This window comes from Agelaius phoeniceus, chromosome 7, assembly GCF_051311805.1.
Source record: "Agelaius phoeniceus isolate bAgePho1 chromosome 7, bAgePho1.hap1, whole genome shotgun sequence".
NCBI lineage: Eukaryota > Metazoa > Chordata > Aves > Passeriformes > Icteridae > Agelaius > Agelaius phoeniceus.
Window position 1 is genome coordinate 20,327,349 of NC_135271.1, and position 27,578 is coordinate 20,354,926.

At 40.4% G+C, this 27,578-nt stretch overlaps 2 protein-coding genes across 6 annotated transcripts in view; one reads left to right on the top strand and one right to left on the bottom strand.

The window, feature by feature from the left end:
* Positions 1–154: 154 nt before the first annotated feature.
* ORMDL1 (ORMDL sphingolipid biosynthesis regulator 1) lies at positions 155–6,667 on the bottom strand. Of its 2 annotated transcripts, XM_054636302.2 has the most exons (5): positions 6,595–6,667; positions 6,297–6,361; positions 5,051–5,231; positions 2,563–2,714; positions 155–1,610 (listed from the first exon to the last, which is right to left on the bottom strand). In XM_054636302.2, exons 3-5 carry the CDS (start codon positions 5,222–5,224, stop codon positions 1,475–1,477), a joined length of 462 nt encoding a protein of 153 aa, XP_054492277.1. In that variant the 5' UTR covers positions 5,225–5,231; positions 6,297–6,361; positions 6,595–6,667; the 3' UTR covers positions 155–1,474. The 2 variants fall into 2 exon arrangements, with proteins under 2 accessions (XP_054492277.1, XP_077037270.1); XM_077181155.1 differs by lacking the exons at positions 6,297–6,361; positions 6,595–6,667 and having other exon boundaries at positions 5,051–5,244.
* PMS1 (PMS1 homolog 1, mismatch repair system component) overlaps positions 6,393–27,578 on the top strand; it is a 44,482-nt gene continuing 23,296 nt past the window's right edge. The window contains exons 1-5 of one of the 4 annotated variants that reach the window (XM_077181153.1): positions 6,393–6,653; positions 8,919–9,065; positions 12,830–13,012; positions 14,944–15,046; positions 16,164–16,327. In XM_077181153.1, coding sequence (XP_077037268.1) covers positions 8,934–9,065; positions 12,830–13,012; positions 14,944–15,046; positions 16,164–16,327 — 582 coding nt within the window. In that variant the 5' untranslated portion in view covers positions 6,393–6,653; positions 8,919–8,933. The other 3 variants (XM_077181151.1, XM_054636337.2, XM_077181152.1) reach the window with 3 other exon arrangements.

The following is a 27,578-nucleotide window of genomic DNA, read 5'->3' on the forward strand; positions in this document are numbered from 1 at the left end:
AGTTACCGCTTTCTGTGCAAGCAACAGACAGAACTAATTACTTCCAATTGCTAAAGAAAATTCGGAACTCATTACCCTTTTTTTAACAGCACCTTTATCGATAAAGTAAATAGCCAGAAAACTGCTGTAGAAAAAAAGTAAGTACACCACAGGCTTGTCTTTTGATATTTTTAATTTTTTTTTCCCAGCTCACTGGCTGCCACTGCAACCAAAATGTAATTCAAGTCTTACATGGGGTCTTCTGTTAAATCTGAGCTGGTTTGGGCTGGCAGACACACAACAGACTTCAGAAGTCATCCTTTTTCCATGACAGAGAAATAAGCGCTCAGAGCAGTAGATGTACCTCCTTCACTCTAATTCCAGAGCTGATAATATACAAGATTACCCCGTACTACACAGTACCCCTAAAACACAGCATTCCTCCACATTTCCAAGACATGCAAGTTATCTATACCTTTTTCTGCAAAAGCATAGTTAGTCCATGTGATTTGCCTACTCACCTACTTCTAGTTCAGCTTCTATTCTAGCTTATGACCTACACAGCTTCCATATTCAGACACTGCTCTGTAACAGAGCACCTTCTCCTAGGACAGCAGCAAGCCTTTCCCCACCACCTCACAGGCCTCTCACCTACTGAAAAATAACCCATCAGTGAATAGCAGAGAAAACAGTCAAAAATTCACACCTAAAAAGAAATTGCAATTTTTTAGGATGTCCCACTTACACATAGAAAAGTCAGTATCCTGGTAAGCAAAATGAAATAAACACATCAGTGGCAACTTGTAAAAGCATACATAAACTGAGCTCTTGAGTTGATGTGGAACTCCCCTGAGCTGGAAGTTAAGGACTTTGTTCAGTTATTGTGACCAAAAAAAAAAAATCAAAAAAAATTCACAGGAACAGAGAAGGCAGGAATTACACCATCAATTTACGCTCGCTGTCACAGTACTTACTGTGGGACAAACTTTAACAATGCAAAAACAAGCACAACCACTCACAATCCATTACAGCAGAAACTACCTAATTTCTCTTAATCTAAGAATGTGGCCTCACCAGTCCTTGGCATCGAGGATTCTGGATTTATATGTAAAGTTACCACCTGCATTATGGATGATGGGTATTTGTGAAACTCTGCTCTCCATTTCAGCTGTTACTTGAACCTTCCTTACAAGCCACTTGCATCAGCCACATGTACAGTCTTAGTGGGGATTAGGCTTTAGAACTGGGCCTGCCCAGTTCTTCATGAAAATCTTTCTTCTACACATTTCCAGTCCACATTGAAGTATCTGAAGGCATCTTCTTACAAAGTCGATTTTCATCCCAGACAATGCTGCAGGAAGCAGGAATTGTATCTCAGACGTAAAAGCATCTCTCCCTGGCTATGATGAGATACTCAGCACAGCAGACTACTCATTTCCTTCACCTGGGGAGCAGCAGTAGCCATGTCAGGGGCAGCCAGTGTTGAACCTTCTGCTCAGTATTTATTGATGCCAAAGATACGAACCCCGTGCAACTGTGGCAGCTTGGGGATAAGCACGGTCAGGAGAGAGGCTGTGTTGAGGATAAAGTGTGTGGGATCATACTTTGTATAGAAACTTGTCAGGAAGTACCTGCAGGAGAAAAGGGAACAAGCTTAGCTGATGCCAGCCCTGTCTAAAACACATACAAAGCATAGTTGAAAGAAGTGCTTTAGTGATTAGTAAGATTTTACTGGTTAACATCTGTATCTGTATTAAATATCTCACCAGAGGTTCTAGAGTATCTACAGCAAAATTATGGTTTAAGTCTCTTCTTCCCATACCTCTCAAGGTGCTAAAAAGCAACTCTTAGTTTACTATTTTCTTCCAGCACTTCTCCCCACCTTGAGGAGTTGCATATATTTTCTCAGTTTCTGTCCTTTATGAGCCAACCTTCTAAACATCATGCAGGATCTTCCCTCCCCTCTCACTGCCATATAAGTGGACACATAAATTTTCTTCAGGGACAAACAGAAAGACTTTTAGAGTCGGATATTAAATATTTATCTGATTTTTCTTAGTTACACAACCACACTTTTGTCAACAGAGACAGGTGTATAGAATTCCTACACCATTTGCATAGTGTAAATAGAAGACAATACAAACAAAGCAAAACTGATACCAGATCACATCCATGGAGGAAATGACACATTTTTAGCTTACAAGTTGCAAAACAGTTAATAAATGCTGTCACACAAGCAATTAGTTTAGATTTTCAGTATTTATGACTTCACAATCTCTTAAAGAAATTCAAGAGTTAACAGTAAGTTTTCCTCACAACATTTCTAATCATTAAAATCTGCCCCATTAATACCTGTTTACAAACTTTGACTTCAGTATGTGGAGTGTCAAAAGCGGAAGAAAGATTGTTGATTACACAGCCTGTAAATAAATACTCCCTACAGCTGTGATGTAGAAATAAACAAACAAACAAGAAAAAAAGACAGAAAATGCTTTTAGACTGTAAATTGCAACCCATCATGTTGCAGCTTTTGAAATCATGGCTTTATGTGTCACTTGATCTATAACACAGTTTTGAACTCACAGAATTATAGGAGAGATTGTGAAGAACTTCCTTGAAGATGTGAATTGTACTCCATAATCCAGTTGTTCCCAGTGAGTTAGTAGCCTAGCTTTGCCCTGATCAGGTGTTTCAAAAGGAGTTCCCTTTACTGCATGCAAAAACACATACATTCCCTGGGGAAAATAAAAAGTGAACACAGAGGCACTTTTAGTAATATTTTTAAATAATTGTTACATTGTTCAATGCGTTATAAAATTTAAAAAATAAAATTAAAAAAAAAAAAGGAGAGTGAGTGAATTCTCACCCAGAAGAGCTGCTAGCCTGTAATGACAAATTATTGAAGAGGAAGGAAGAGACAAGAAGTGATTTGCCTGAGACTGTGCAGAGTCTGAAGTAAAGCCCAAGTCTGTGTGGCATCCAGTCCACTCCCTTGCCTTCTACGCTAGTAGTTCCTTGAATTCAAGGGAATTTTAACAAGCACTGTAACAAGTGTGGATTTGTATCACCACTTTCCTAGCACAGTGTTAACAGAGTGATGAGTAGTAGAGTGTGCATAAAGCAAAAATCTACCTACAAACACTGACAATATCACACCAACTCCGGAAAGCTTTCTCAGCCACTTACCAGCTTCAAATCCTTAGAAACTGACTAAGCATTCTGCTGAATACCATCTGTCCACATCTTTGCTGCTTCTCCTTAAACATGCTGGACTCTCCTTGTGACTGTTCCTGTTTGATGGGAACATGCCATGTATGGTTTCTACTGAAAAACCAACTTGGGCCTCTTGGTTTCAAACAGGAGAGTACATCCTCTTCCAGTTTTAAAAAACACTTGTTTTCTATCAAAGAGAGCACACCAACTCCAGGGAAGAGTCTCTATGAGACAATATCAAAGATTCCCTTCTCTTCCTATGCACATTCAAAAATTTTCATAAGAAAGCTTTATATAGAAAAAAAAAATCACATTTCTTCCAAACTCTTATAATGGAGGTGAAACCTCAGCAAATCACTTCATGTCTCCTTCCACCTTTTTTTGGAACAGCCTCCAGACCAGAGCCCTGTGAACCTAGGACAATTGATTTGCTTAATTAATTTTTTGATTCATGACATTTGCAGTGTCTATTTTAATAACCATAAAGACACTTTTAGGACAGATCCAGCTGCTTACTCCACATTTTATTTCCCAGTGGTACTTGCAGAAAGAACCATCAAAAATGCTTTCAAGGTTAGCTAAGAGTTTTCCATTAGTGGAAATCCAAGATTTTTTTTTTGTCAAACCATTTGAGGATTGTTTCCAAAAGAAGTGCCATTTAACTACTGAAATATCCAACAGTGCAATTTATACTCATCTTCTAGTGTTTCACTACAAAACTACTTGCCAGTGCATGCTCTCATCCCTGTTGTCATTACAGCTACTTGCAATGAGTTCAGTAAGGCATGTGGGAAATATTTAGTAATACTTGTCTCTGCCAACATCTTCTGAAGTCAGACATGTCTGATGCTGTCAAAGATAACACACAAAATGCTCTAATGACAGTTACAATGCCACCGGTAGTTTTAAACCTATCTACAAAACCAAAAAGCTCAATTAAAATTAAACTTTACATTCAAGAGGCTATTACCCATCCTCAGTGAACTATCATTTTCCTCAATAAGGAAGGAGCTATCTTTCTGTCTTCTTGGCTGGTAATGTCAGAAAGCTGAGCTAGCAAACCTCTAGTATGATCTAAATTGCTGGGTTATGGCCCTCTTTTCTCTAAGCATGGCAGGACCAATATAGATAGCTGCACTACTTTAAGTGGCTACAGGAAAATGATAGCATCCTGGGGAGAGGAGCAGAAAGCAGCTCACAAAATCTTTTGCATACAAAAGTCATTATGCAAGTCACAACCCTCTGAATAACAAATGGTTTCAGGGCTGGGGTCAAAGTAGTTCAGTTTTCCCCACTGCTTTCAAGTGAGATTTCTCTAATGTCCTGTATGGTGACAACATTGTATTCTGAGCTATGCAGCTTGGCCAGAAAGCAAAACTAGAAGAAATAGAATAGAAGCATTTCTCTTAAAGAAAATAGGTAGGCTGCTAAAATTAAACATTTTGATATACTAATAGATTGATGGGGAAAAATTAGTAGATAGTGTCCAAGAATTAAAAATGTGGTAGTTTATGGATTCAGCACAGCTGTCTAATAATATACAGAACACTGTGAAAGTTGGCTAGCATGATGATTTTATGTTTGCAACCTTCCAGCCTAATTAAACACCATTTAAAAGAATACATAAAGAATATTTCATGTTTTTCATGCTTAAACTGAAAGTGTTTAAACTGAAAGTGTATCATCCCTCCTCCCCAAAACAGCCAATCCTTTGTGCATAGGCCAAGGAGAGGTGGTGTTTTGGACAGCAGGATTTCATTGTCCATACAGACTGGCTACTTTCCTCTTCCCTTGCTACTGAAAATAAGTATTTATGAACAACCACTACTCCAACTCTGTTCCAAGAGAGGGTACTCACCAGGTTGTGAATGACATTTGTTAAAGTCCAGGCGACAGGGACACTAAAGAAGGGAATGCTGAGCAGGACAATGTGCAGCATGCCGACTCCCAGCGCGTATGTCAGCCACATTCCACGGCTGTTCATCACCCGAGTGTTTGGATTTACCTCGCTGTGGGCAACTCCTACATTCATTTTTACCCTATAAAACAGATCTGTTTGAAGGCTGAGACTGCTGTTACAGAGGAGTACTTAATATATGCAATTTTCAAATGTGGGAAAAAGCTGCTTTAAAGAAGCAGGTCTGGAGAGAGCACAGATGTACCTCAAGATCTTCAAGCTATGGTTTATAGAGAGAGATCAGTACAAAGGGACAGTTGGGAACCATTTGTTTAAAACAAGTTCAAACCAATAAAATTCACAAGCTTGCTACAGAAGGGACATTTAAGAAAATAGTAAGCTGTGATGTCAGAAGCCACAGTTGCAAAGCTGTAAGAAACCAAGCTAATAACTTTCATCCTCTGAATTAAGTTTCTCCATCCATGACAATATCCAGAGCTCTTGTCCACTTCCCACATCAGACAATCTTCCTCCTCTTTCTTGTTCATGTAATGGTTAGTGAAGAATTCTGCATATACCAACTGCCCAGCCACCTACTTCTAGAAAGAGTAATGAAGGAATAATCTACGCCTCTTTTTCTTGAAGCAAAGTGCAGATTCCCTCCTCTCCCCATCTATTAGTTTCCAGACAGACATTTCCATCTCCTAAATCTGGCTGAAATTAGAAAACAGGTTCAAAAGTTTTCTAAGCAACAGACACATGCAGAGATACACAGGATAATTTCATATGCTGATATATCCAGGAAACTGACAGAACTTACCTACAATGCCACTCTCATCCTATTGCGGTAAAATTTGTAATTATAATTTTTTAAAAAACCCTAAACTATTACTTACTTAAAACTCACATGATCTCTGGGACTATGGATATTTATGGGAGCGGGATGAAGTGGGTTTTTTAGCAATCATCTGAATCAGAATACAAAAGCACTGTTTAACCAGCAAAAGAAAGTTTGCTTTCAGTAGCAAGTTTGTTTCTGACACTTATTTAGCGAGGTATGGAGTATAAAATAAATATGAAATATAAAATTCTGCAATATGAACAGCAGTAGACTAAAAATAGCTACGCTGAAGCTGAACCCGAACCGGGGCACTGCCGACCTTACCCAGAACCTGTCGCCAAGCATTCCAAGCGGTGCACACATTACCTGGGATGGGCAACTCAAGGCTGTTCCTCTCTCGCCCCGGGATGCAGCACCCGCCGAGCCAGCACCTAGACAGACATCTTGACGTGACCCGCCATCCCTTCCTATTCCACACCACGATTCCAGCCCGATCTGAGGGGCAGCCCGCCGCACCGCCGCCTTTCCTCTGCCATCCCTGCCCTGCCGGCCCCGCTCCGCCGCCGCCCCGGCCCCAGGCCGGCCGTGCCCGTGGCCTTCTCCCCAGCCCCGGCGCGCAGGCGGCCCCGGCCGCCCGTCCCTCCGCCCCCCGCCGCGGCCCCACCTTTCCGCAGCCCCGCGGCCGCCGAGGAGCCGGAGCGGAGCGTCGGGCGCCGGCCGCAGGTAGAGCCCGCGGTGCCCGTGGGCAGGGCCGGTCGGGAGGGGAGCGGAGGGGCCGGGCCGGGCCGTCCGTACCGCCCACGGGCGCGGGGCGGGCGCGCAGGTAGCGCAGCCGCGGGGCGGGAACGGGAGCGGGAGGGAAGCGCCGCCGCCTCGCTGAGGCCGCGCCGGGACCGGGGCGCCGCTTCCCGCGGGCGGCCCTGGGCAGAGGCCAGGCAGGCCCCGGGGAGCAGCGGGCGCCCCGCCTCTCGCAGCCAGAACCGGGAATTGCGGACGGCTCTGTGGTCTGGGGTAAACTGGAGGGCCCGCAGGGTTTATCTGCAGCTTTTCGCCCGCTTTTTCGGCTCGTAAACCGAATAAATGCCTCAGTGCGCGCTGAGGCAGGGCCCCTGACGAAGGCGGTGCTCGGAGGGGGGGGCGGGGTTCTTGGTGTGGCTTCAGGCTGCTGTGAGGCCGGAACCGTGAAATTTAGGGAGATTTTATTCCTGGTTTAGCTGAGGATGTGTAGAACCGCAGTTGTTGGCATGTGGGACATGTCTGTGGAAGGATCCAAGGGTTAGGTCAGTGATGGGGCTCCCACGCAGAAAATGCTGCGCTTTCCCACAGAGCAGAGCTGGAACGCCTCTGGTCCGTGAAGAGTTACAGTAGTAAGGTGGCTTGAGCTGAGATACGTGTCTCTTAGCTAAATGGCATTATAGGTGGGATGCCTTTGCATGGGTAGGACATCCCAGATGTCCCTTTGTGCCTCCCAGGAGGTGTTCCCGAGTTGTGGCCAGCGTTGTGTCCCTCAGTTGGGGTCCAGGGCAGGGGACGCCACACGGCCGGGAGCTGATTCCCGAGCTGCCTGCATCAGTCACACCTCATAGAAAATTTGTCTTTGAGGTCTCCAGCGTTTTTGTTTTTAAGATCCTCCCGTATCTTAGTCAGTGTCTGGAGAGACATCCAGCTCCCATCTGACTTACTCCCATGAGTAAACTATGAAACACTTGACACAGGAGTTCTGTACAGTGTATGAATGCCTCAAAATCGGCCTCTCTGAACACGTGTATATGATACTAACATCGGCTCGTCTTCAGCAATACACGTGTTCTCCTGCTCCTCTTGTTTTCCAGTTGGTGGAAAAACGATTCATCGGATCCTTTTACCACATTTGAAAGGCAAACTCCCTTTGCAATGTAAATAACAATAATAAAGAGAAACCGCCTTTGTAGCTGTTCCTAGAAAAGTTTCAGTGCTGCTTGTTCTTAACAACACTGTACTTCCTCCCCCCGCCGCCCCCCCCAAGCCAAGTAACCACATTTTTACTTTGTCTTTTATGTTTAAAGAGTAGCTGTCTTTAGAAGGATGTTGAGGCAGAGAAATGTCCTGTAATTGTTATATCAGCTGCATACACCCTGCAGGGCAGTGATGCTCAGGGGTGTTGGCTGCAATCTCTCACCAGGACCTGGCTGTGTCAGGAGGAAATCTGTGTTTGTTCCATTCCTCCATGTGTGCTCATATCCTTGGGGCAGGTGCTGAGTGTGCAGTCTGTATTCTTCAGCAGATACTTTGGACTGAATCAATGGGAAAGCCAGGACTGCCAGGATTGTTTGCCTTTCAGTGTAAATAGCATTATATAACATAAACGAGAGAAGAAACCTGTCTGAACCATTCCCCTGCCTCTCTCATATGCATATAAAACTGTGGTTGAATTCTTTTGTGGCGAGCTACCAGGATCAGCAAAACAGTTTTCCTGGGGCTTGGCTGTTTGTGTCAGTGTAGGTAGTTAAACAGAAATGCATGCCAAAATTCACAGATCAGTGTACAGTCTTCATGGGAGAGTGTCTCTATAATATAGCAATAATTTTATAACTCTTTGTGTTTCCAATAATTAAAAAAAGAAATCTCCACTGGTTTATAAGGCATCTTCATTTTCAAGTGATAGAGTGACATAGAAATAAATGCCCTGCCTGAGGGCACACAGTACATCAGATCAGAGAGGCAAGACTGGAATAGAGAACTCTTTTGGGTTTGGTTTTTATTTTTGCCAGTAGATCCCATTGCCATTGAATATGGTTTTTCCTCAGCACCAGTGTGTTGCCTCCCCATTTCTATCCCAACTCCTATTGACTGCAGAGGAAGCTGGGCCCTACTGGAACTTTAAAATTTTACTTTCCAGCCATAATGCTGTGTTTTTTCTACATTTCAAAGTTCCTGTGAAACAGTTTCTTAGAAATGTGTAATTGTAGTGTTCCTTTTACATTCTTTTTCTGTTATTTTTCTGTGCAGTTGAATCTTGGCACCATGAAACAGCTGCCTGGAGAGACAATTCGGCTCCTTTCAAGTTCTCAGGTGATTACTTCAGTTGTCAGCGTGGTGAAGGAGCTGATAGAAAATTCCTTGGATGCCAGTGCTACAGGCATTGATATTAAACTGGTAAGTCTTTTTCTCAGAAAGAATTGGATATAAAGTAAGATGCCAAGAAAATTGTTCCACTGCAAATGTGTTTTTTTAGGCTATTGTGATTTGGGGAATGGCAATGATTATTATATATTTATACGTATATATTTTTACCTCAAGTAAAAATGGTACAAAATTAGTTTCCATTTGTGTTTTTGAGGCCCTGCTCTGAAACAGTAAGGCATATTTGTGCTTTTGAGTGTATTGTGGGGAAAAAACTGTTAGCTTTCTTAATCCTTCTTTTCCTAATTAAAATTTGTATTTTCTGACTAATTGCCTGTTTTAAAAGATGTTTGACTTAGGTTTACTGTCAGGCTTACATATTTAATTCTCATTACAATGTATTGTAAGAAAGGTAAAAATGGAGAAAGGTAAAAAGTGGAAAAGGTTGATGGCCATTCAAAACAAAATATGTTTTTGTAATACAAATCACTACCCTGTCTAATTAGCATGGTGAACTCTGGCTACTTCTAACTCTTTATGTTTATAAGCTGTTGAAAAAAGTTGACATGTCATTCAGGGATAGTTTCTGACAATAGAAAATACTACTTTTAATAAAGAATTTGAGCCTTTTTTCTCAACAAATTGGGTGAAATGGGTAACTACTCAGCTCCTCTTGCTGTCCTATTTCTGCTTTTGCAGTCTTTTGTCAGCAGCTGTAAAGTAGCAGTATCTCCTGCTTAGTAAGAAAGAAGTGTTACTATATCCTGTATAAATCTATGGATTCAGAATAGTATCCAATTTCTCTGTAAATAACAGTGGATGCATAGGATATTCTTGAATTAACTGGTAGACAAATGCTCTTAACTTGGAGGGCAATTCAGTTTCTCCTTGTTTCCTTGACCATGTCTGCTGTATTTTCTGAATGAGTCTAGAATTGTTCCATGTGAGAATGTTTTCCTGTAGGTGCCAAGGAACTTGTTTGTTACTGCTTTACTACTTTGAGTGAGCTGAAGATGTTCTGTCTTTGCTATGGTCTCTCATAATCTCTGTCTTCTCAATATTCAGATTGCAGAGTCTCTTGCTTCTTGAGTAAGTCCAAAGTGAGTAGTGTGTACACAGTTGTGGGGGTGCAGGGTATTGGGATCAGATCCTGGGAGCTGATCAGTAGCTGCAAGGAGTGAACAGAAAGGTTTTGGAGTGTTCCACAATGGTTGGAACAAACCTTGCAGAGGAGAGAGCCCTCTAACTAGTGTGGGTTTCACAGCACAGTAACCAGCTTTGTCCCAGTGCAAAAAGAGCATTTTTAACCATTTTCAGTGCATGAGTCATCTATGATGTATTACACAGTAATACAGTATCACAGTGATGTATTACACTACTCTGACATTCTTGTGTCAGTCCAGCCCAATCCAAAACATTGTAGTTCCAAACAAACAAACAAACATGGCTTTATGCAAGTTGTCAGCAATTAAAAGAAATTTGATGATTGTTCTTCTGTGGGTAATAGGGGAGAGGAGAAAATCTGCACTCTGTACAACTCTAGACAGTAATACTGTAAAACAATGGATTTTTTCTGGTATTTTTTAATGGGAAATTAAAATAACTCTGACCATGTAATAGAGGTCCATGACCACATTAATTCTGGATTACTTCAAAACCATAACAGAGAAGAGAAACTTTGAAATTCCATTTTACAGCTTGATGGGTTTTGCCTGAAGCTGCAGCATTTTCATTGTTTTAATCTTTTTCAGATGGAATAGGAGGGCATAGTTTATCCAATTTGCTTGAACAAAGATAACAATTCCTTTTTGACAGACAGACAGACAGGAATTAACCTGCAGATGGAATGGGTCTCAGATAAGAGTCATGGCAGTGGTGAACTGTAGTGGGAAGCTTTGGCTGGTGTTTCAGTCTTGATTGGCCATAGGTGATGTTATTTGGCATCTTTGCACTGTGTACCAAAGCTGAATCATACTGATTGGCATCAGTGACCTGGCAGAGCAACTGAAACATTTCATGGGTTCATAACCTTGGTAAGATTCAGCTCATGAAGGAAGGTGTTACAAAACACAAAGCTTAATTATGTTTACATAATATTTACATAAAACACGCAAAAGTAAAAATTAGTAAGATTAAAAGAGAAAGAGAGAATCATTTATGTAACATTTTGATTCCAGATAAATCTCACTTTTCTTAAACAGCTAACTGGTCAGAAGGTAAAAATTAGAATGGAAAATAGGGAGTCATTGTAAAATTCTCATACCTTTCATTAGCACATACAGCAGCAGGGTAGAGGGTTTCCTGCCTCTATTTCCTTATGTGTTTTTGTGCTCAGCTGAGGTGTATTGCTGAGTTCTGTTTTGCTGTCCAGTAGGAAGTTGACCCAAACATGAGCAAAAGCATTGTTTTTCACCTGAAGACAGCTTTTGCACCATTCATTAAAACAGAAAGTGAAATATACCCGTATGTCTGTTGTTTTTTGTGTATTGTGGTTCTGAGCCTACCTCAGAGGCTTTTGATGTTTCCTAAATCAGATTATGTGTGAATGCAGATGGTTTCTTTAGATCCCTGCATCTTTTTTTTTTTTACTTCAAGAAATAACCTTGTGAGAGTACATTATAATTTTTACAACCTTATAATGAGAGTACATTATAATTTTTCATAACTGTTTTCAGCATAGGCCCAGGTAGGAGAGCAAAGTTTGTTCTGTTTAATCAGCCTGCTTTCAGTGATCACCATCACATGCTCTGTCCAGCATCAGTGATGGCAGCCACTGTTTTAAGATAATCTTTCTAAGCAAAACTAATTGTAAGGTCACCTGGATGTATTACACACTACAGCACATTTTTTTTGTGTGTTGCATCATAATCTTTTCAAAGAGCCAGCCTTGCTTCTGTGGAGGAAGCTTAGTTAGTGATCCTGCAGCTCTGATTACTTTCTCCTCCTGGCTTATGATTCCTCTGGGGGCTGCTCACTTGTGCAGACTATAGTGTAGCTGGAAAGAAGAATTTTTTCCTGCACTTGTTTGAGATGTTATGGAACCTAAATTTCATCTTTTATTTAGCTGTTGTAAATATCTGGGCTTCAGAATTTTACCATATTTATGCTGGTGCTCACTGGAATGACATATTTAAACTGGAATTCAGTAAAATATGCCTTACATGTATGTAAAGGTAAATCACAGAAATTGAACTTTGCTTCCTTGAAGGCTGTTTTAAAAGAGCCTTTGGGAACCTTTACTTCTTTTGTAAAATACTGTATCTCTTTACAGGGTTTTTTATTACTCTTACAATTCATGCCTTGCCCCACATTAGAATTTCAGCTTCTGTGTATTGAACTTGGAAAGCAGAACTTAGAAAATGTAATGGAATCACATCAATCAAAATTGAAACAGAAAATGGTGTGAAGTGAGGGTCTGCTGCATTCAATGGATGCAGAGCTGCATTCAAGTGATTTCAGAAAAATTGATACCAAGTAGGTAAGAGAAGTGAAAAGAGACAAAAAAATCTTCAGCTTTCCAGCTATAGGTCTCCTTTTGGGTTTTGCTGTTTCCAAATCACAGGAGATGAATAATGTTACTAATTAGAGAAACCATCACTGTTATCCTAACATGGTGTATTTTTCCTTTTCTTTTTTTTTCCTTAAACAGAGACATTTAATGGTTGCTCAGTTCCTCCAAACAAGCAAAGCTTCCACTTCTGTATGGATAGTTAGAAACTGTAACCTTAGCTGCTTCAAAATTACCTCTTAATTAATTTGGATGTTTTACTGCTCCTTCATGTTTTGTTCTTTTTCAGGAGAATTACGGGTTTAGCAAAATAGAAGTAAGAGACAATGGCAGTGGAATCAAGGTTGATGATGTCCCAGTTATGGCCATCAAACACTACACCTCAAAAATCAGCTCTTCTGAGGACCTTGAGAGGCTGACAACATACGGCTTCCGTGGGGAAGCTTTGGGATCGATCTGCAGCATAGCAGAAGTGAGCACTTGCAATAGATGTGGAGCCTTTGTGTTATGATTTTTGTTGTCTGTATGTGTTCATGGAAGTTTTATTCTGTGCAAAGAGTGTAAATGTTCCAGTGACTTTCCAGGGATGTGCTTGTGTAGGCTGCTTTTCTCCCCAGCCCCAGAAGCCATGTCATAGAAATTTCTTGTTTGTGTCAGTTCTGCCTTTCTGTCACACAGTGCTCTGTTTATTTTGCTTAGTCAGAACAGGTAACAGATTGTGTTGTATTTTCTTTCCTTTTGTGTCAGGGAGTATAATGTCAAGGAGTATGGCTGGCTTTGCTCCTTGATTTAGGGTAGATCAAGAAAGGAGCAGCAGGTGATGACCAGGAGAAGTCATTTCAGGGAACTGATGGCCCACATTGCCACCATTGCAGTAATGATTTCTGCCTTCTTATCTAGGTGATCAGCAGTCATGAGGTCTTGCTGGGCTCCTTATTGCTCTTTGACATGTATGTGACTGCAGTTGCACAAACTTTGTCCCTGTGAGTAAACAGGAACCTGCTACCTGACCTAGCTGAGTCTGAGCCATGTGTTTGTATTAAGAGGATTGGCAGTGTACTGACATTTGCTACTTAACTTGTTGGCTAAAAGTAAATATGTTTGTTCAAAACCATCTGAAAGGTGTTCAGGCTGCTGAAGGCACAGCATCTGCCAGATGTTTTTCTTTTTCTGAATTCATGCTGCACCAAGGCCATGTTTTAGGTGCAAGTCTGCTGAAGATTAGATCATGCAGGAAGATACCAAAGCCTGTGTCTGGCTGGAACCATCAGCTGTTGAGCTCAGGAGAGATGATGGTACAGCTTCACTCCTTGGTACCTTGGGTTGCATTCACATTGCACTAAGCAGGAGTGGGTTGTGTATTTGGATGGAGATTTCCAAAGATGCTTTCAAAAGTGTTGGTGTTTTGATAGATGATGACAGATCTCAATCATTGGTTCCTTCTAATGAGCTCTCAGAGCAGAATCCATCTGTTCAGAGCTTCTAATCAGCTCTATGGTACGTTTCATAAGAGATGGGAGGTGGCCTGAGTGTATAAAGTGCTTTAATAAGTATTACTCCTTGTATCAGTAATTATGTTAATTAACACTCCTGGCATTAATTGTATTCTGCCTACTCAAACTGCCCTCTGAAATTTCATTTTGAAGGTACTTTGCTATTGGCCCTTAAGTAGGCTTAAGTAGGTCTGCAATACTGTAATTCCCAGTTAATCAATTATTGTTTTTCTCTTCAGGGGCATGACTGAATGCTGAATGATTCATGTGAGACACTAAAATAAACCAAAATATCCTGAAACTCTGTATGTGTGTTAAACTGTGTCTTCCAGGTAGTTAAAGGGCAGTGGTTCTGTTAGTCACAGTGTTGGTAACTGAACTCTGATTTATGACTGCTCTTGCTAAAGCAATCTGTGAATTACCTTAATAGCTTACAAAACTTGCTGTGACTGATTGCCAGATATGTTTAGGTGTGGAAAGAAAATATATTGTTTGTTTGAGAGTAGTCTTTAAGTTTGTGGAATCTCACATGAATTTAAGTTGTCGTAGTGTGTTTATCTCACAGAGGGTAAAAATGCAGAACTGTCAATTGATAAAGTTTGTTTAATCTGTGCTAGCATAGAAGATAGAGCAGTGTGTGTTGTAGGTAGCAGGAATTGCTGTGCTTTGTGAATCAGCATGATAGAAATGCTTTTAGTTAAATGGCAGGAAACATGCAGAATAATGCTGAATGTTTCTGTGCCTTTAAGAAATACCTGTTCAAGAGAAATTTTATAAACTAATTAAATGTAATTATGGTGACTAAAGTAACAGATTGGTGTGGTGAGTGTGGTAGCAAAGCTTATCTAAGCTCATTCTGAACTTTGTCTATCTCTGATTAACACAGGTTTTTTTACATCACTCTCTTCAGGTTTTGGTCACAACAAAGACAGCTGCTGATGATTTTAGCATTCAGTATGCTTTGGATAGCAATGGACGTGTAACCTCTAAAAAGCCTTCCCATCTTGGGCAAGGTAGGCTATCACTGTTCTGGTGTTGCAAGGTGACAGGTGTATTTTGTGTTTCTCTGAGGCTCTAGCTGATGTTGAAATACCTGTTGGGTACTTAAAGGCTGAGTATGAAATCTTTGCAGCTGTAAACGTTTCATGCCTTGGGTCTGTCAGCTGAGAATGTGTTGTCATAGCGTAAGAAATTATACCTCTTGGAAGTTGTTCTAGATTGTAATTATAAACTAGTTTCTCCTTCTCTGACTCACTTCTTCAAGCTGACAGTGGAAATAAAACCTGTAAAAATTAAATGCTCCTAGTCTGTGTAAGTATATGAGAGATTTCTTCAGGACCAAAATAATGTTTCTGTATGTAGCAAAATCCTTGCATAAAGGAGGGAGACTTGCCCTGCTGCCATACATAGGAATTGCTGGAAGCAGCGTGGCTGTAGGACCAGGCAAAGTCACAGTTCTTTCTAACCTGCAGGAAGAGTATGTACCTAATTTTTACCTAAGGATTCTTTTTAAGATTTACCCTGTATAGTGTTTTCCACAGCCAGAACACCTGCAGGTTGCAATGCCATGTCTTTCATTGAAATTGTTGAGTTCTCTGAGATATCTAATGCTTTGCAATATCCTTATGGGCTAGGAATTCATGTGGTTGTGTTGGTAGATGAATATTCCTGCTCCTACTGTGTACTGTACCTTGAGCAGAGGTATTTGGCACTTCAGGTGCTACCCTAAAGCAAATGCTTGTGAAGGCCCTTAATGAAGCACAGTGTTCCTTTGCCTCCAGATATGTGTGATTAGATGCTAGTCTTTAAATTAATCATTTTGCTAATGAAAGCTAATTTATGCATTGAGACAGCTTTATTTAGTGCTGGTTCTTGCTGTTGTTAGTGTGTATGAAAGAAAGCTTAATGCTTCACTCATAACTCTAAATAAAGGAGAAGAATCAAAAGTCTTGAGATACCTTTTGGGGGGGAATGATTGGTAATTTGGCATATTTCTTCTCATGCTAATAACCTGATTTAATGTAGCAGCATACAAACATGTCTGTTTAAGTAAAACTAGTATCCTCAATATCCAGTCACTGATTTGCTTTCAGTGTAATTTCTGCTTTATTTTTTATCACCTTCTTGCAGGTACTACAGTAACAGTCCTAAATTTGTTTAAGAATCTTCCTGTAAGAAAGCAGTTTTACTCAACAAATAGAAAATGCAAGGAAGAACTGAAAAAAGTCCAAGACCTACTGACAGCATATGGTATCATAAAACCAGACCTGAGGATAACATTAACACATAATAAGGTAATAATGAGGTTTTTTCTGTTCAACTGTCTTAAGAATCAGTTTCTGATGAACCCATGCAGTTCATGTAATACTTACACAAAATGTTTCATTCCTAAATTTTTTCTTTCATCACAGCTTTATTTTGGACTTCCACTTACTTTATCCTTTCATAGGTGTATATTTATAATGGCTACAAATTTTGATGTTAAGCTCCTAAAACTCAGTCTCAGATATTTTTGGTCTCTTGCAGGAGATGCCTGGCTAGATATATGAAGTATAAAAATTATTTTACATGCTAGTGATTAGTAAAGATGGTGGTGATGTTTTGCAAACCATGTGAGGTCTTATGAGACCACAGGCCTGATAAAGTGTTAACCAAAGCCACCTGAAAAAACTTGCAAAACTTACTATTTTAGACTGTCTACCTGGATAGAAACTATAGTTCATACAGGCAGCTTGCTGTATTCTGAGTCATAAGAGCTCAGTACATGACAATAATTTTGTTTAAAAAGGCTGGAAAGTTCAAAACAGTTAGTGTCATTGGTGTAAGAACAGTAACATGTTAGAAGAAGAACATTTAGTTGACCTCGTTGCTCTTGGTTAAACTTGGGAGGATGAATGCAGGGGTTACTTGGAGGTTACTTTGACTTCACTGCATGCTGAATGGGACTTCTACATCACAGCTACAGAAATGACTTGTTGAGCAGTTCCCCTTAAGCTGACCCAAATTTAACAGAACAGATTTCATTGGCTGTACCCTGGCTTTTTACACCTCCGAGGGGGAGGCTGTGCTAATGAATTTCCAAGTTGCCACAAAGTAGAGAGTGACATCTCGTGGCCAGATCCCTCAGCAATTCTGTTTCTGTTGTACAATAATGGTGTTTGTTGATATTTGTCATGCTCACTGAGACTTGATCAGTTACCCCCTCAATCAAACATTCACACTTCAGTTCCTTTGCAGTGGGAGTAGGAAAAGGCACTGTACTTTTCTGAAATGACAAGAGATTTCCCTTGCTTTTCTGGACTTGTTTAACATGCTTTGATTGTATTTATGTATGTATTTTTAAATATCACTGTGTAGATACTGTGAAAAACTAAAGCTGGCTACAGAATCAGTATTTCAAGGCTGAGAAAGAGTAGCTACTTGCAGTCTTATTTCATTGAGATCACTGAGAATTTCAAACCAGACATCTTGGGGGGTGTCTGCCTCCAAGACTGTATTGAGCTCCTTGACATATCTACCAGTGGTTCACAATGCTGATGTTGGTCAATAAAACTAATTTTGTCTTCTTGGTGGTTTGTTTTTGCCCTCTTCAACAAGTCACAAATGCTATTTCCTTTATGGTATTTTGATTTCATCCCTTTGGATCAGAGTATTGAGTATCTTGGGGTGGTTTTTCTCTGCTTGTTTTAATACAGTGGCAGTAAGGTCCAAGAAGGTGATTACATGTATTTTTCCCAACACTTCCTGCAAAAATGGTGTGAAGGGTGGCATGATAGTTGCCATTGCAAATTGTGATTTTTTTTGAACCTCACTTATTAGCTTCAGAGGTACATTGTTCAATACCCAATTTTAGGGATTATATGAATGGGTAAAAAATTTTTATTCATTGTAATGACAAAGATGATGCTGGTTTTTTGTATTTTACAGTTTGCACTGCCAGCCTTTTGTTCATTTAATTTATTTTTTAAAAAGAGGAAAAGAAGTGAGAAAGTGCTCAAACGTTCCATCACAAGAGGTCGCTCAGTAGCCATTACTGAGACAGGAAAATTAAAGGCTTAAGTAGACAGAAAGTGTGGTCTGTCTCTGTGCATGTGGAGATACTTTAATATAGTCTGAAAGTTAAAAACTGAACTGAGCTTTATAAAATTAGTATTCAGATTCCTGTCTTTCTACTGCTGTTGGCATTCTGTGCAAAATAAAAAGTCGTCTGTTGTATCACATCTTTTAAAAGATTTGAAATTCTGAATTTCCAGTGTGTAGCAACTTGCAGTAGGTCAATGGTGCATTTGTTTTAGATTGTCACAGAATGTGAATATTCTTTACTTCTTTTGCCTTTATATGCTAAATATTGTTGTCATTACAATAGCCAATTTGGATCAGGAAAGTGTTTTTTCCATTCAGACACTACAGCATATTTGTGCTATAGTAATACTCTGCTGAATAGTGTCCTTGGTGATTTTATTTGTGTGTGTTTGTTATATTTTTGTTAGAAATATACTAGAAGAAAGAATCAACTTCTTAGAATAGCTTTATTTTTTTATGTAACTCATAGGTGATATGTTCATTTAAAAGACAAATTGTATATGCAATTATTCAGAGGACTTGTTAGAATCCCAAATTCTTGAGGCTGAACCAGTACTTTCTATTACAATGGAAGAAGGTACACCTTGAGAGTACAGTCAGGTTCCTGGGCTTAAAAGGGCAAGAAGATAGCAGAGATTAAATATTACAGTAGGAGACAAAGAAAGATGGATTGAAAAACTAGAAAATATAGTAAGTGAGAAAAGTAAATAAAAATGTATTTCAAGGAAGTTTTCTAAATAAATTACAAAACCGATACTTAAAAAAAAAAAAAAAGCCATGCCAGAGAACAAAACTAAAAACAACCCTCCCCCAGGAAAACCAAATCCCCTCAGTTTTTACAGCCCTGTATTTTATATGAAGTTGAAGGAAAATGGTGGGTTGGATGGGGTTTGAGCAGCAGGTCTTGAGAAACATGCCCATGGCTGGGGAGTTGGATCCAGAGATCTGCAAGGGCCCTTTCAACCCAAACTATTCTGTGATTCTGTGAAAGCATAGCCCTGGCTTTATTGGGGAGGAATGAGTAAGGCTGAAGCTGTCATAACATGTCTGAGGTTAGGCATTGAAAATGCTTGCCTGATGAATTCCAGCAGAAACTTATTTTGAGCTGTTGAAGTATAGATGGTTTTAGGATGCATGCTACATTGCATGGTGAATTTCCAGCATGTCTGATTGAGTTTTTTCAAAAGGTGTGTGTCTTACGCTTTTGAATGACATTTCCAGAAATTTTTTCTTCTTCCTACATTTCATGTCTGTGTTAGTTTGGAAAATATCAATCGCTGTTAAGTGTGGTTCTTCACAGAAAAGAACCACCTCATCCAGCCTTTGGTTGATTTTTAGTGGGTAAGAAAATAGATATTCTCTATTTCTCCTCAGATTTATTTATTGTGGAGTCTCCATCAGTTGCTTTCCAAGATAGGAAACACTCAATTGCTGTTTCTGCTCAGAATGTTTTGTTTGCATTAGCAATAAATAATGAATCACTTTGCAGATCAAGCCTTGAGGTACTATTGCTATTTTGACAACTTGGATTAGCTAGTGCTCCTTCTTTTTATGAAGGTTTATCCTGCCAAGACATTCTTTGAATACTGATAATGTTGATCCTCTTGCCAGTATGGTTATGTTAGAAAGAGGTATTTTTCTTCTTTCATCACCATGTTCCTTGAAAGCATATTGAATAATGAGACAGCCAAATGGAAATAATTTACATGAGTATTCAGCAAGTTTATTTAAAGTTAATGTTATCTGAAGGCGTGTTAAGAACATTTCAAAGTCAGCTACTGCTTAAACTGCCTCAAACCCTTCAGCCCCAAATGCTGTGTTCTAGCAACCTGTGAGCTCTGGCTGTGTTTTACCCAAGGTGGTAAAACACAGCTTTTAGTAGTTCCAGCTCTTCTCTAGAACTGCAGTTTTCACACTCTTCTCTGTTTAATACCAGTAGCCCTCAGCTCAGGCTCTATAAACCACTGATGTTGAAGAAATAAAAGGGTATTTCATCAGTGTTTTGTAAGACTGGTGATAGGGAATGCTTTAATTCTGTTTCAGTTGTCTTTATTCCACAAATGCCAAAATGAGCACGGGCATCCAGGAACTATACTTATTTTAACAATATTAGATATAGTAGAGCCAAAAAAATTCAGCAACAGATGATTTAGATGGTGCCTATCAGCAGGTCATAGGGTACACAAGTGGTCCCATGTCTTGTGCAAAGTACAGATGGACCATAAGTAGGCTCAGTAAATTTTCCAGTTCCTGTTGAGGAAAACTTGGCATAAGTGAATTTTTTTTCCCAGTGTTTTTCACACATAACATTTGAAGCTTGGTCACACGCAGTTCTGCCTAAAACTGTTTCTTGTTTGTTTCTTAAGAGAGTCATGAGTCAGAACTTTTGGATGCAAAGTCCATTTAAAAAGTCTTGTAATAACTGTGAGTAGTGTCTTCCCCAAAACCTCTTCCGTCAGTGGTGTTGACTTAAAGGATGCCATCTTTGTTTTCTTTACAGTAAGTCTCCTCTATTTTCCAAAGTTGCATAATCTTAACCACCAGTTTGTATGAAATAATCCAAATCCAGGGTTTTTTTCTATGTCCCTGTCTTCTGTAATAAGTCTGGATTTTTAGAGAGGGAGTGCGTTAGGGTAAATTTACCATTTTTAATAATGTCAGTATACTTTGCATTCATTCGTTGTGCTTCCAAAGTCTGCTGTAACTGCATGTTTAAAAAAAATCTGAATTGAACAGAAATAGCAGCACATAAACTCTATCTTGAATTGGAAAGGCTACTCTGTTTAATGTAATGATGATGAATGAAATCCCTCCCTAATCTGTGTGTCTTAAACTATAAAGAGGAATTATGATTAAGAATCTGCAGTGCTCTGCAGACAGCATGCTTCCATTCTAACCTGGAATACAGCTCAGTCTTTCCTTCTATTCGTTGTTCAGTGGCTTTGCTGAGAAAGCCAAACAGAGAGTTAATTATGGTGTTTTTTTGTGCTGAGGACACCTGTCCACTAGGAAATGCGCTGAGACCCTCAACTCAATTTACATCAGCCAGAGAACAGCTGCCAGATGGTAACTACTTTTGGTCACTACCAACCTGGTTGAATTTGAACTGGTGACCCAGAGGTGAAATGCTTTATATCCTATTACTAATTCCTTGAGGTTTCCAGTTTCTCATCCATCACTTTTTACAAATGACAGCACAGTATATGTCAAAAATCTCAAAACAATTACTGTTTCACATATGCGGTGTGTGTTGCAGAATCTGAGATGTGCCTTTGCAAGGCTTTTGCACTCACACTGTCGGCTTAAAAAGGTACGTGATAAAAAAGGATGTTTCCAAAGCTGCATGGGAATTTTCCCTCTTCTTTAGCAATGTACTTTGTCACTGTTATATATGTTATTTTTGTTAACTGCTGTTTTACAAAGGGCTTTAAAACCTCCCTTTATTTAAATAGAATTCACTGTGATGTTGTACATTTTCTGAATCACAGTTTTGGGTTGGAAACTGGGTGTTGACAGTAGTTTGATTGTTTAGGAGGCTTTATTTGTTTTTTCCTCCTGCTAGGGAAGTGGAATCTAATAGAATCTTAGAATATCTTGAGTTGCAAGGGACCCACAGGGATCATTGAGTGCAACTGCTGTTCCTGCACAGGATGCCCCAAGAATCCCATCATGTGTGTGAGTGTTGTCCAAATGCTTCTCAAACTCTGTCATGCTTGGTGCTGTGACCACAGGCATGGAGAGTCTGTTTCAGTGCCCAACCACCTTCTGAGGGAAAGAACCTTTTCACAGAGTCTGAGAATCATTAAGGTTGGAAAAGACCTCCAAGAGCATCAGGTCCAACCTTTGACCAGATACCACTGTGCCCAGTAAACCTCATTGTGAAGTGCCATGTCTGCTCATTGTTTGAACACTCCCAGGGATGGTGACTCCACCACTTCCCAGGGGAGCCTTTTCCAATGCCCAACCACTCTTTCCATGAAGAAATTTTTCCTAACACCTAACCTGGACCTCCCTGGTGCGCCTTGAGGCCATTTCTCCTTGTGCTGTTGCTGCTTGCATGGGAGAAGAGCCTGAACCCTACCTGGCTATGACCGCCTGTGAGGTAGTGAGCAATAAGATGGCCTCTGAGCCTCCTTTTCTCAGGCTAAACACCCCCAGCTCCCTCAGGCTCTCCTCATCTCACTTGTGTTCTAGCTTCACTGCCCTTCTCTGGACACACTCCAGCACCTCCATGTCTTTTTTATAGTGAGGGGCCCAAGACTGCACACGGGACATGGGGTGTGGTGTGACCAGTGCTGAGTACAGAAAGACAATCGCTGTCCTGGTCCTGCTGGCTGCACTATTCCTGATAGAGGGCAGGATGCTATTGGTCTTCTTGGCCTCACACTGGCTCATGTTCAGCTGCAGTCAACCATCACCCTCCGGTCCTTTTCCAGTGGGCACCTTAATAGCCACTCTTCCCCCAGCCCATAGTGCTGCAGGGGGTTGTGATCCAAGTTCAGGACCTGGCACTTCATCTTGTTGAACTTCACACCACTGGCCTTGGCCCATCAATTCAGCCTGTCCAGATCCCTCTGCAGAGCCTTCCTGCCCTCCAGCAGATCAACACTCCCTCCCAGCTAGATGTTGCCTGCAAACTGCCTGAGGGTACACTCAGTCGCCTTCTCCAGATAATTGGAAAATATGTTTAACAGGCCTGGCCCTGATTCTGAGCCCTGGAGAACACCAATAGTGACGAGTTGCCAACTGCATTTCATTCCATTCACTACCACTCTCTGGGCTTGGCCATCCAGACAGGGTGCATCCAAGAAGAGTGCACCTGTCCAAGCCATGGTTTCTCCAGGAGAATGCTGTGGGAGACAGTGCCTAGAACTTTACTGAAGTTAAGGTTCTGTCCACAGCCTTCCCCTCATCCACTAGGTGGATCACCTGGTCATAAGAGGGGATCAGGTTCTCTGAACACCAGTGGCTGTACATGTGTGATTAAAGCAATCAAAAAGCATGTGACTCTCAAGAGACTTTGGAATTCTTGAAAGGCTTTGAAGACAGGTGTTACCAGATGAAGATCTTTGGCTCCTTGTAATATCTGTTAGCTCCTCTCCTAACTTACCTCCTAACTCCCAAATCCAAGCATTTCTCCACTGTGTCATGCTCGAGACAGTCTTTTTGTTGGGAGGATGTTCTTGTGTCATGAAAGGGAAATCTGAGTAAGGAATACACCGGAATTTGTAGAATGAACAGTGTCGTGGAACGTGACTGTCTTTCAACAAATCCCCTTGATAGCTCTAATATGTGATGCCATGGGATAGACAGGTATGTAGCTGCATCTGATGAGGGGAAAAATGGTGCCTTGAGTTTCTGTACTGCACTATATCTCCACTGGTAATTGTCCCAGCATCATATACAAATGGAGGGGGCAACTGATTCCTTAGGGGTGAGTGCAAAATATCTAGGAAAATAATTGATTAGTTGCTTAATTTTTTAATAAGCTAAACTGAAAAAAAATGTGATTTCTGTTTTCAAGGGCAGTTTATGTAAGGGTTCCCTTTTAGTAGGGTAACTTACCACTGGTTTTAAAACAGGACACCAGTTAAGGCATGGAGCTGAAAAACTGCAGCGCTTCTCAAGGCTGGCATTCTAAACAATGTGGTGAGGACTTCACATTGATCAGTTTTAAACTTAGCAGATGGGTTTTCTTCCACTGCAGAGAGTGTGCCAGCCCTTGGAGCTGGGTGTCTGTGCATCATTAAGATGAAGAGTTTATAGGTACAGTATTGGAGGATGTGGTTTTGTTTCCCTTAGGCTCAATTCAGTCTTGGGATATTGCTGGCTAGTTTTGTTCCTGTTTGTGTACTCTCAACAGGTAGGCAGCAATGCTTCCAACTGAAACCTAATAGGCTATTAGGTTTTAGGTCAAGAAGCTGAGGAACATACTGGCCCAAAGAGTTATCTGCAGTGAGATCTCAGATGCCAGGGTGACAAGATTTTTGAAGCATGTAGCACAAAACTAGAGACTATGAAATGCAGTTCTCTTCTAAAGAGCTAACTCAAGTTACGTTACCAGCCTACAGCTCATGTACAACTGCTTGCTCAACTAGACTTGAACACTCCCAAACCTTATTACAGGGTGAATAATATGACTGTCATGAAATAAAGAAAATAGGTGGGGTTTGGGTACTAAAACTCTACTTTAAGTGTACTGCCATTATGTAGTAATAAGGTAAATGAAATGAGCTGGTTTAACTCTCAGCATCGTAATTGTGCTGAAGTAGCCACAGTTGGAAACGTGGTCCCAGTGTCTGGTCCCACCTCTAATTAAGATTTTCCTTTTATCTGGGATTGCAAATCACTGTAGCTGCTGGTAGAAACTCTATAATATAAAGGATGGTTAGGGATGCAGATCAACTTTTTTTTTTCCTCTATTCTTTCCTCCGGGTCTTTCAAGAAACAAATACTGAGCAACTCTTAATTCTCTCTAGTCCTGTATAGCAGGGACCCCAGTGGGAAGAGGTTGCACACTCTTTCTCTGCACTTCACACATTTTTCAAGGAATCCTCCTGCACTATATGTGTTCATCCTGAAATAACAGCTACCTAGTCTGTGTGTGCATAGAGTCATACAATCATTTAGGTTGGAGTGTACATTGTCATCCTCCTAAAAACTATGCCTGTGTCCTAGGGCTGCATGGGGTGGAGGAATAGGTACACACAGACACCCACATCATTATCTTCTGCATATGTGCAATAGATTTTATATTCATTAGGACATTTTGAAAGATCTGGATCATGCAATCCCCTTCAATGAAGCAGAGAGGTGGAATATATTTGGCTAGCTCTTGCAGAATCTAAGATGGGCCATATGTAATAATATATCTTTGAGTAGGCTGTTTCTGCAGCATCATCATACTGACTAGAGTCAGATTCTTCCTTGGCTCATCCTAGACACCCGCTTTATATGACCTAGAAAAAATATGGGGGGTGTGTGAGAGGGGTGTATTTTTAGCTAAACTAAAGGGTATAAGCAAGGTTAGAAAAATAGGGTAATGCAGGAACCTCATGGCAACACTTTCCAAAATAAATAAAACGGAACAGGCATTGTTTCTCTGATTTTTTTAATGCCTGTTGATACATCTGGGCAATCTAGAAAAATAATTTTCTGTAAATTACCAGCTCTTCCTGTGTTGTTGCTTCATAATGTGCAGTCAGGGCTAGAAATGAATACACATTCTATTCTGTCTTTATATAGTATAGAAATTTAGGAGTTGCATGGCCTCTTTAGTTTGTGACTGTAATTTAACCCACAGTGATAACTATTTCCTAAAATTCTGTCTGTAGTACTCAGTATCTGGTGAGTATATGACTATTTAAAAAACTAATCTGAACCTATTACAGTATCTACTTTTAGCAAGTTTGCATTTAATAAATTCTCATTTTCCACAGCTTTCTTAAAACCACCTTACTCAAGTGATCTTTTCAAAGTCCTGAGTATCAGCCATTCTAGCAGGTCAAGCTGTGTAATAACCTTGCATTAATCAGCAACTAAGATTTATATCTGTACCTGCAGCATCACACTAGGATACCCGAAAATAAACAGCATGATGTTTATGTTAGTCATGTAACAAGTGTCTTTCTCAGTTTGGTCACATGCATTTAATTTAAAATACATCCAGTAAAGAAAAAAATCACTTGGCACTTTCTGTTTCCATTTTAAGTAATCAATTTTAAAATAGAAGCAGTACAGGATATGTTTTATAAGAGGAGCTATAAAGAAGAGGACAGATTCTTTCATCACTCCAGAATGTCTTTGAGGAGGCTTAGAGCAGGTGTAGAGGAGAGAGGCTGAGGCAGCCCTGGGCTGTCCTTCACCTCTGCCTGCTCTGGAGCACGGGGGTACTCCCTGCCAGAGCTGTGGACACCCAACCTGTGGCTCTCCTTACTCACTTCTCCCCTTTTTCTGTTCCCTGCCCCCTGATGTAAATTGTGTTTTATGTTTGAAGGGTTCACCTCGCTGTGGAATAACCAAGCTGTGATCCAGCATATGCAAAGGGCTGTCAGGCTGCTCTGTAGGAGATGAATTACATTCAGGCAGGACTAAAAAGCCCCACTTCACAATTGCTGCAGAATGTAGTGGAACTGGAAAATTAAAGATCTGGGGAATAGTTTAGGGTCAACAGTCTCAAAGCTTTACAATTCCACCTGTCCTGTAGGAAGGGAATATCATGTTCCAGGAGAACTGTGTTCTTCTGTGGAATTCACCCCTGAAGGCCAGCAAATATTCCACTGGACAGGTGGAATTTTAAGGCTATGTATAGCATTTCTTGAGATGGGTGCTTGTGTATTTTTTGCTCTCTTGCCACCCTTTCACTTAACAGCATGTACTTGAATACTGTGAGCTTATTTTGAATTTATTGGACACCTATTTATTGGATACCTACTGAAAATATAAATTTCAACAGCACTGTAACATCCAATTTAAAATGCAACATGCTGCATTATTTTTCCTTCTGTATTTAAAGGAAAACCTTGAATACACTCAGGCAGCTAACAGTGGCAAAAATGAAGTGGACCTGAGTGTAGCAGTCTCAGTTACCTAGAAGCAGAAAACCAACCAAGGATAACTTTTTTTTTTGTTGTTGATACACAGCAAAGAAAGTCAGCAGATTCAGAATTAAATTTGTAACTATTTGGCATAGGAGTTCTCATTAGTGATAGACAAAATTTCACCTCCCAAAGTAAGTAATACCTTCTGTATGCATAAATAGACTTGACAAGTAACTTCTGTTGCAAGTTGCAGTTCATATTGCCTTACTGTATTTATTAAGTCTTTGTAATTATATTTCAAGACATGTAGCTAAGACAGCAGATGGTCCTTCATCCTTCTAACTTGTAAAAGTTTTCATTGGACAAATAACTGCTTTCCTAATATATAGTTCCTTAGAAACTGCTTTTCTTTCTAAATGGCAGGCTTATCACAGACCTAGAGTATCCAGGTGTGAGCTATGGATGGACAGCTAATAGCCTGATTTCTACTGAAACAAGAACATTGCAGTCCCCACTTTCAAATATTGAAAGTAACTCAATACTCATGTTAACTCAAACATTGCAGTCCCCACTTTCAAATACTGGCCAGCCTGTGAGAGATAGTTTAACTGCTCAGGAAAAGCACAAATCCCACTGCTGTATATCTAAGAGGAGAAGTAATATTTGTATTGACTTGGTTTTTAACAGTTGCCCTCAGGTACAGAAGTCCAGAAGAGCCACAAAACATGCATGAATACAAGCTTTGCCTAGTTTTCCAATAGCTGTGTGTCAGAATAAGTAACAGAATATGAGAAGACGTGTCAAAAGGTGCCATATCGAGTCTGTTCACACTGAAAGTTGTGATTTTCAGAGGGTCAAGGTACAGAATGTTACATATACAGTGTGTGTGCAGTTGCATATGCATGTTCATAGACATGACATG

Coding starts and splice junctions, on each gene's coding strand:
- ORMDL1 (XM_054636302.2), bottom strand. CDS start 5,224: ATGAATGTAGGAGTTGCCCACAGCGAGGTAAATCCAAACACTCGGGTG. Junction 2,715..5,050: donor CAAATGTCATTCACAACCTG/GTGAGTACCCTC, acceptor TATTTTCCCCAG/GGAATGTATGTGTTTTTGCA. Junction 1,611..2,562: donor ACAATCTCTCCTATAATTCT/GTGAGTTCAAAA, acceptor TTTCTCCTGCAG/GTACTTCCTGACAAGTTTCT.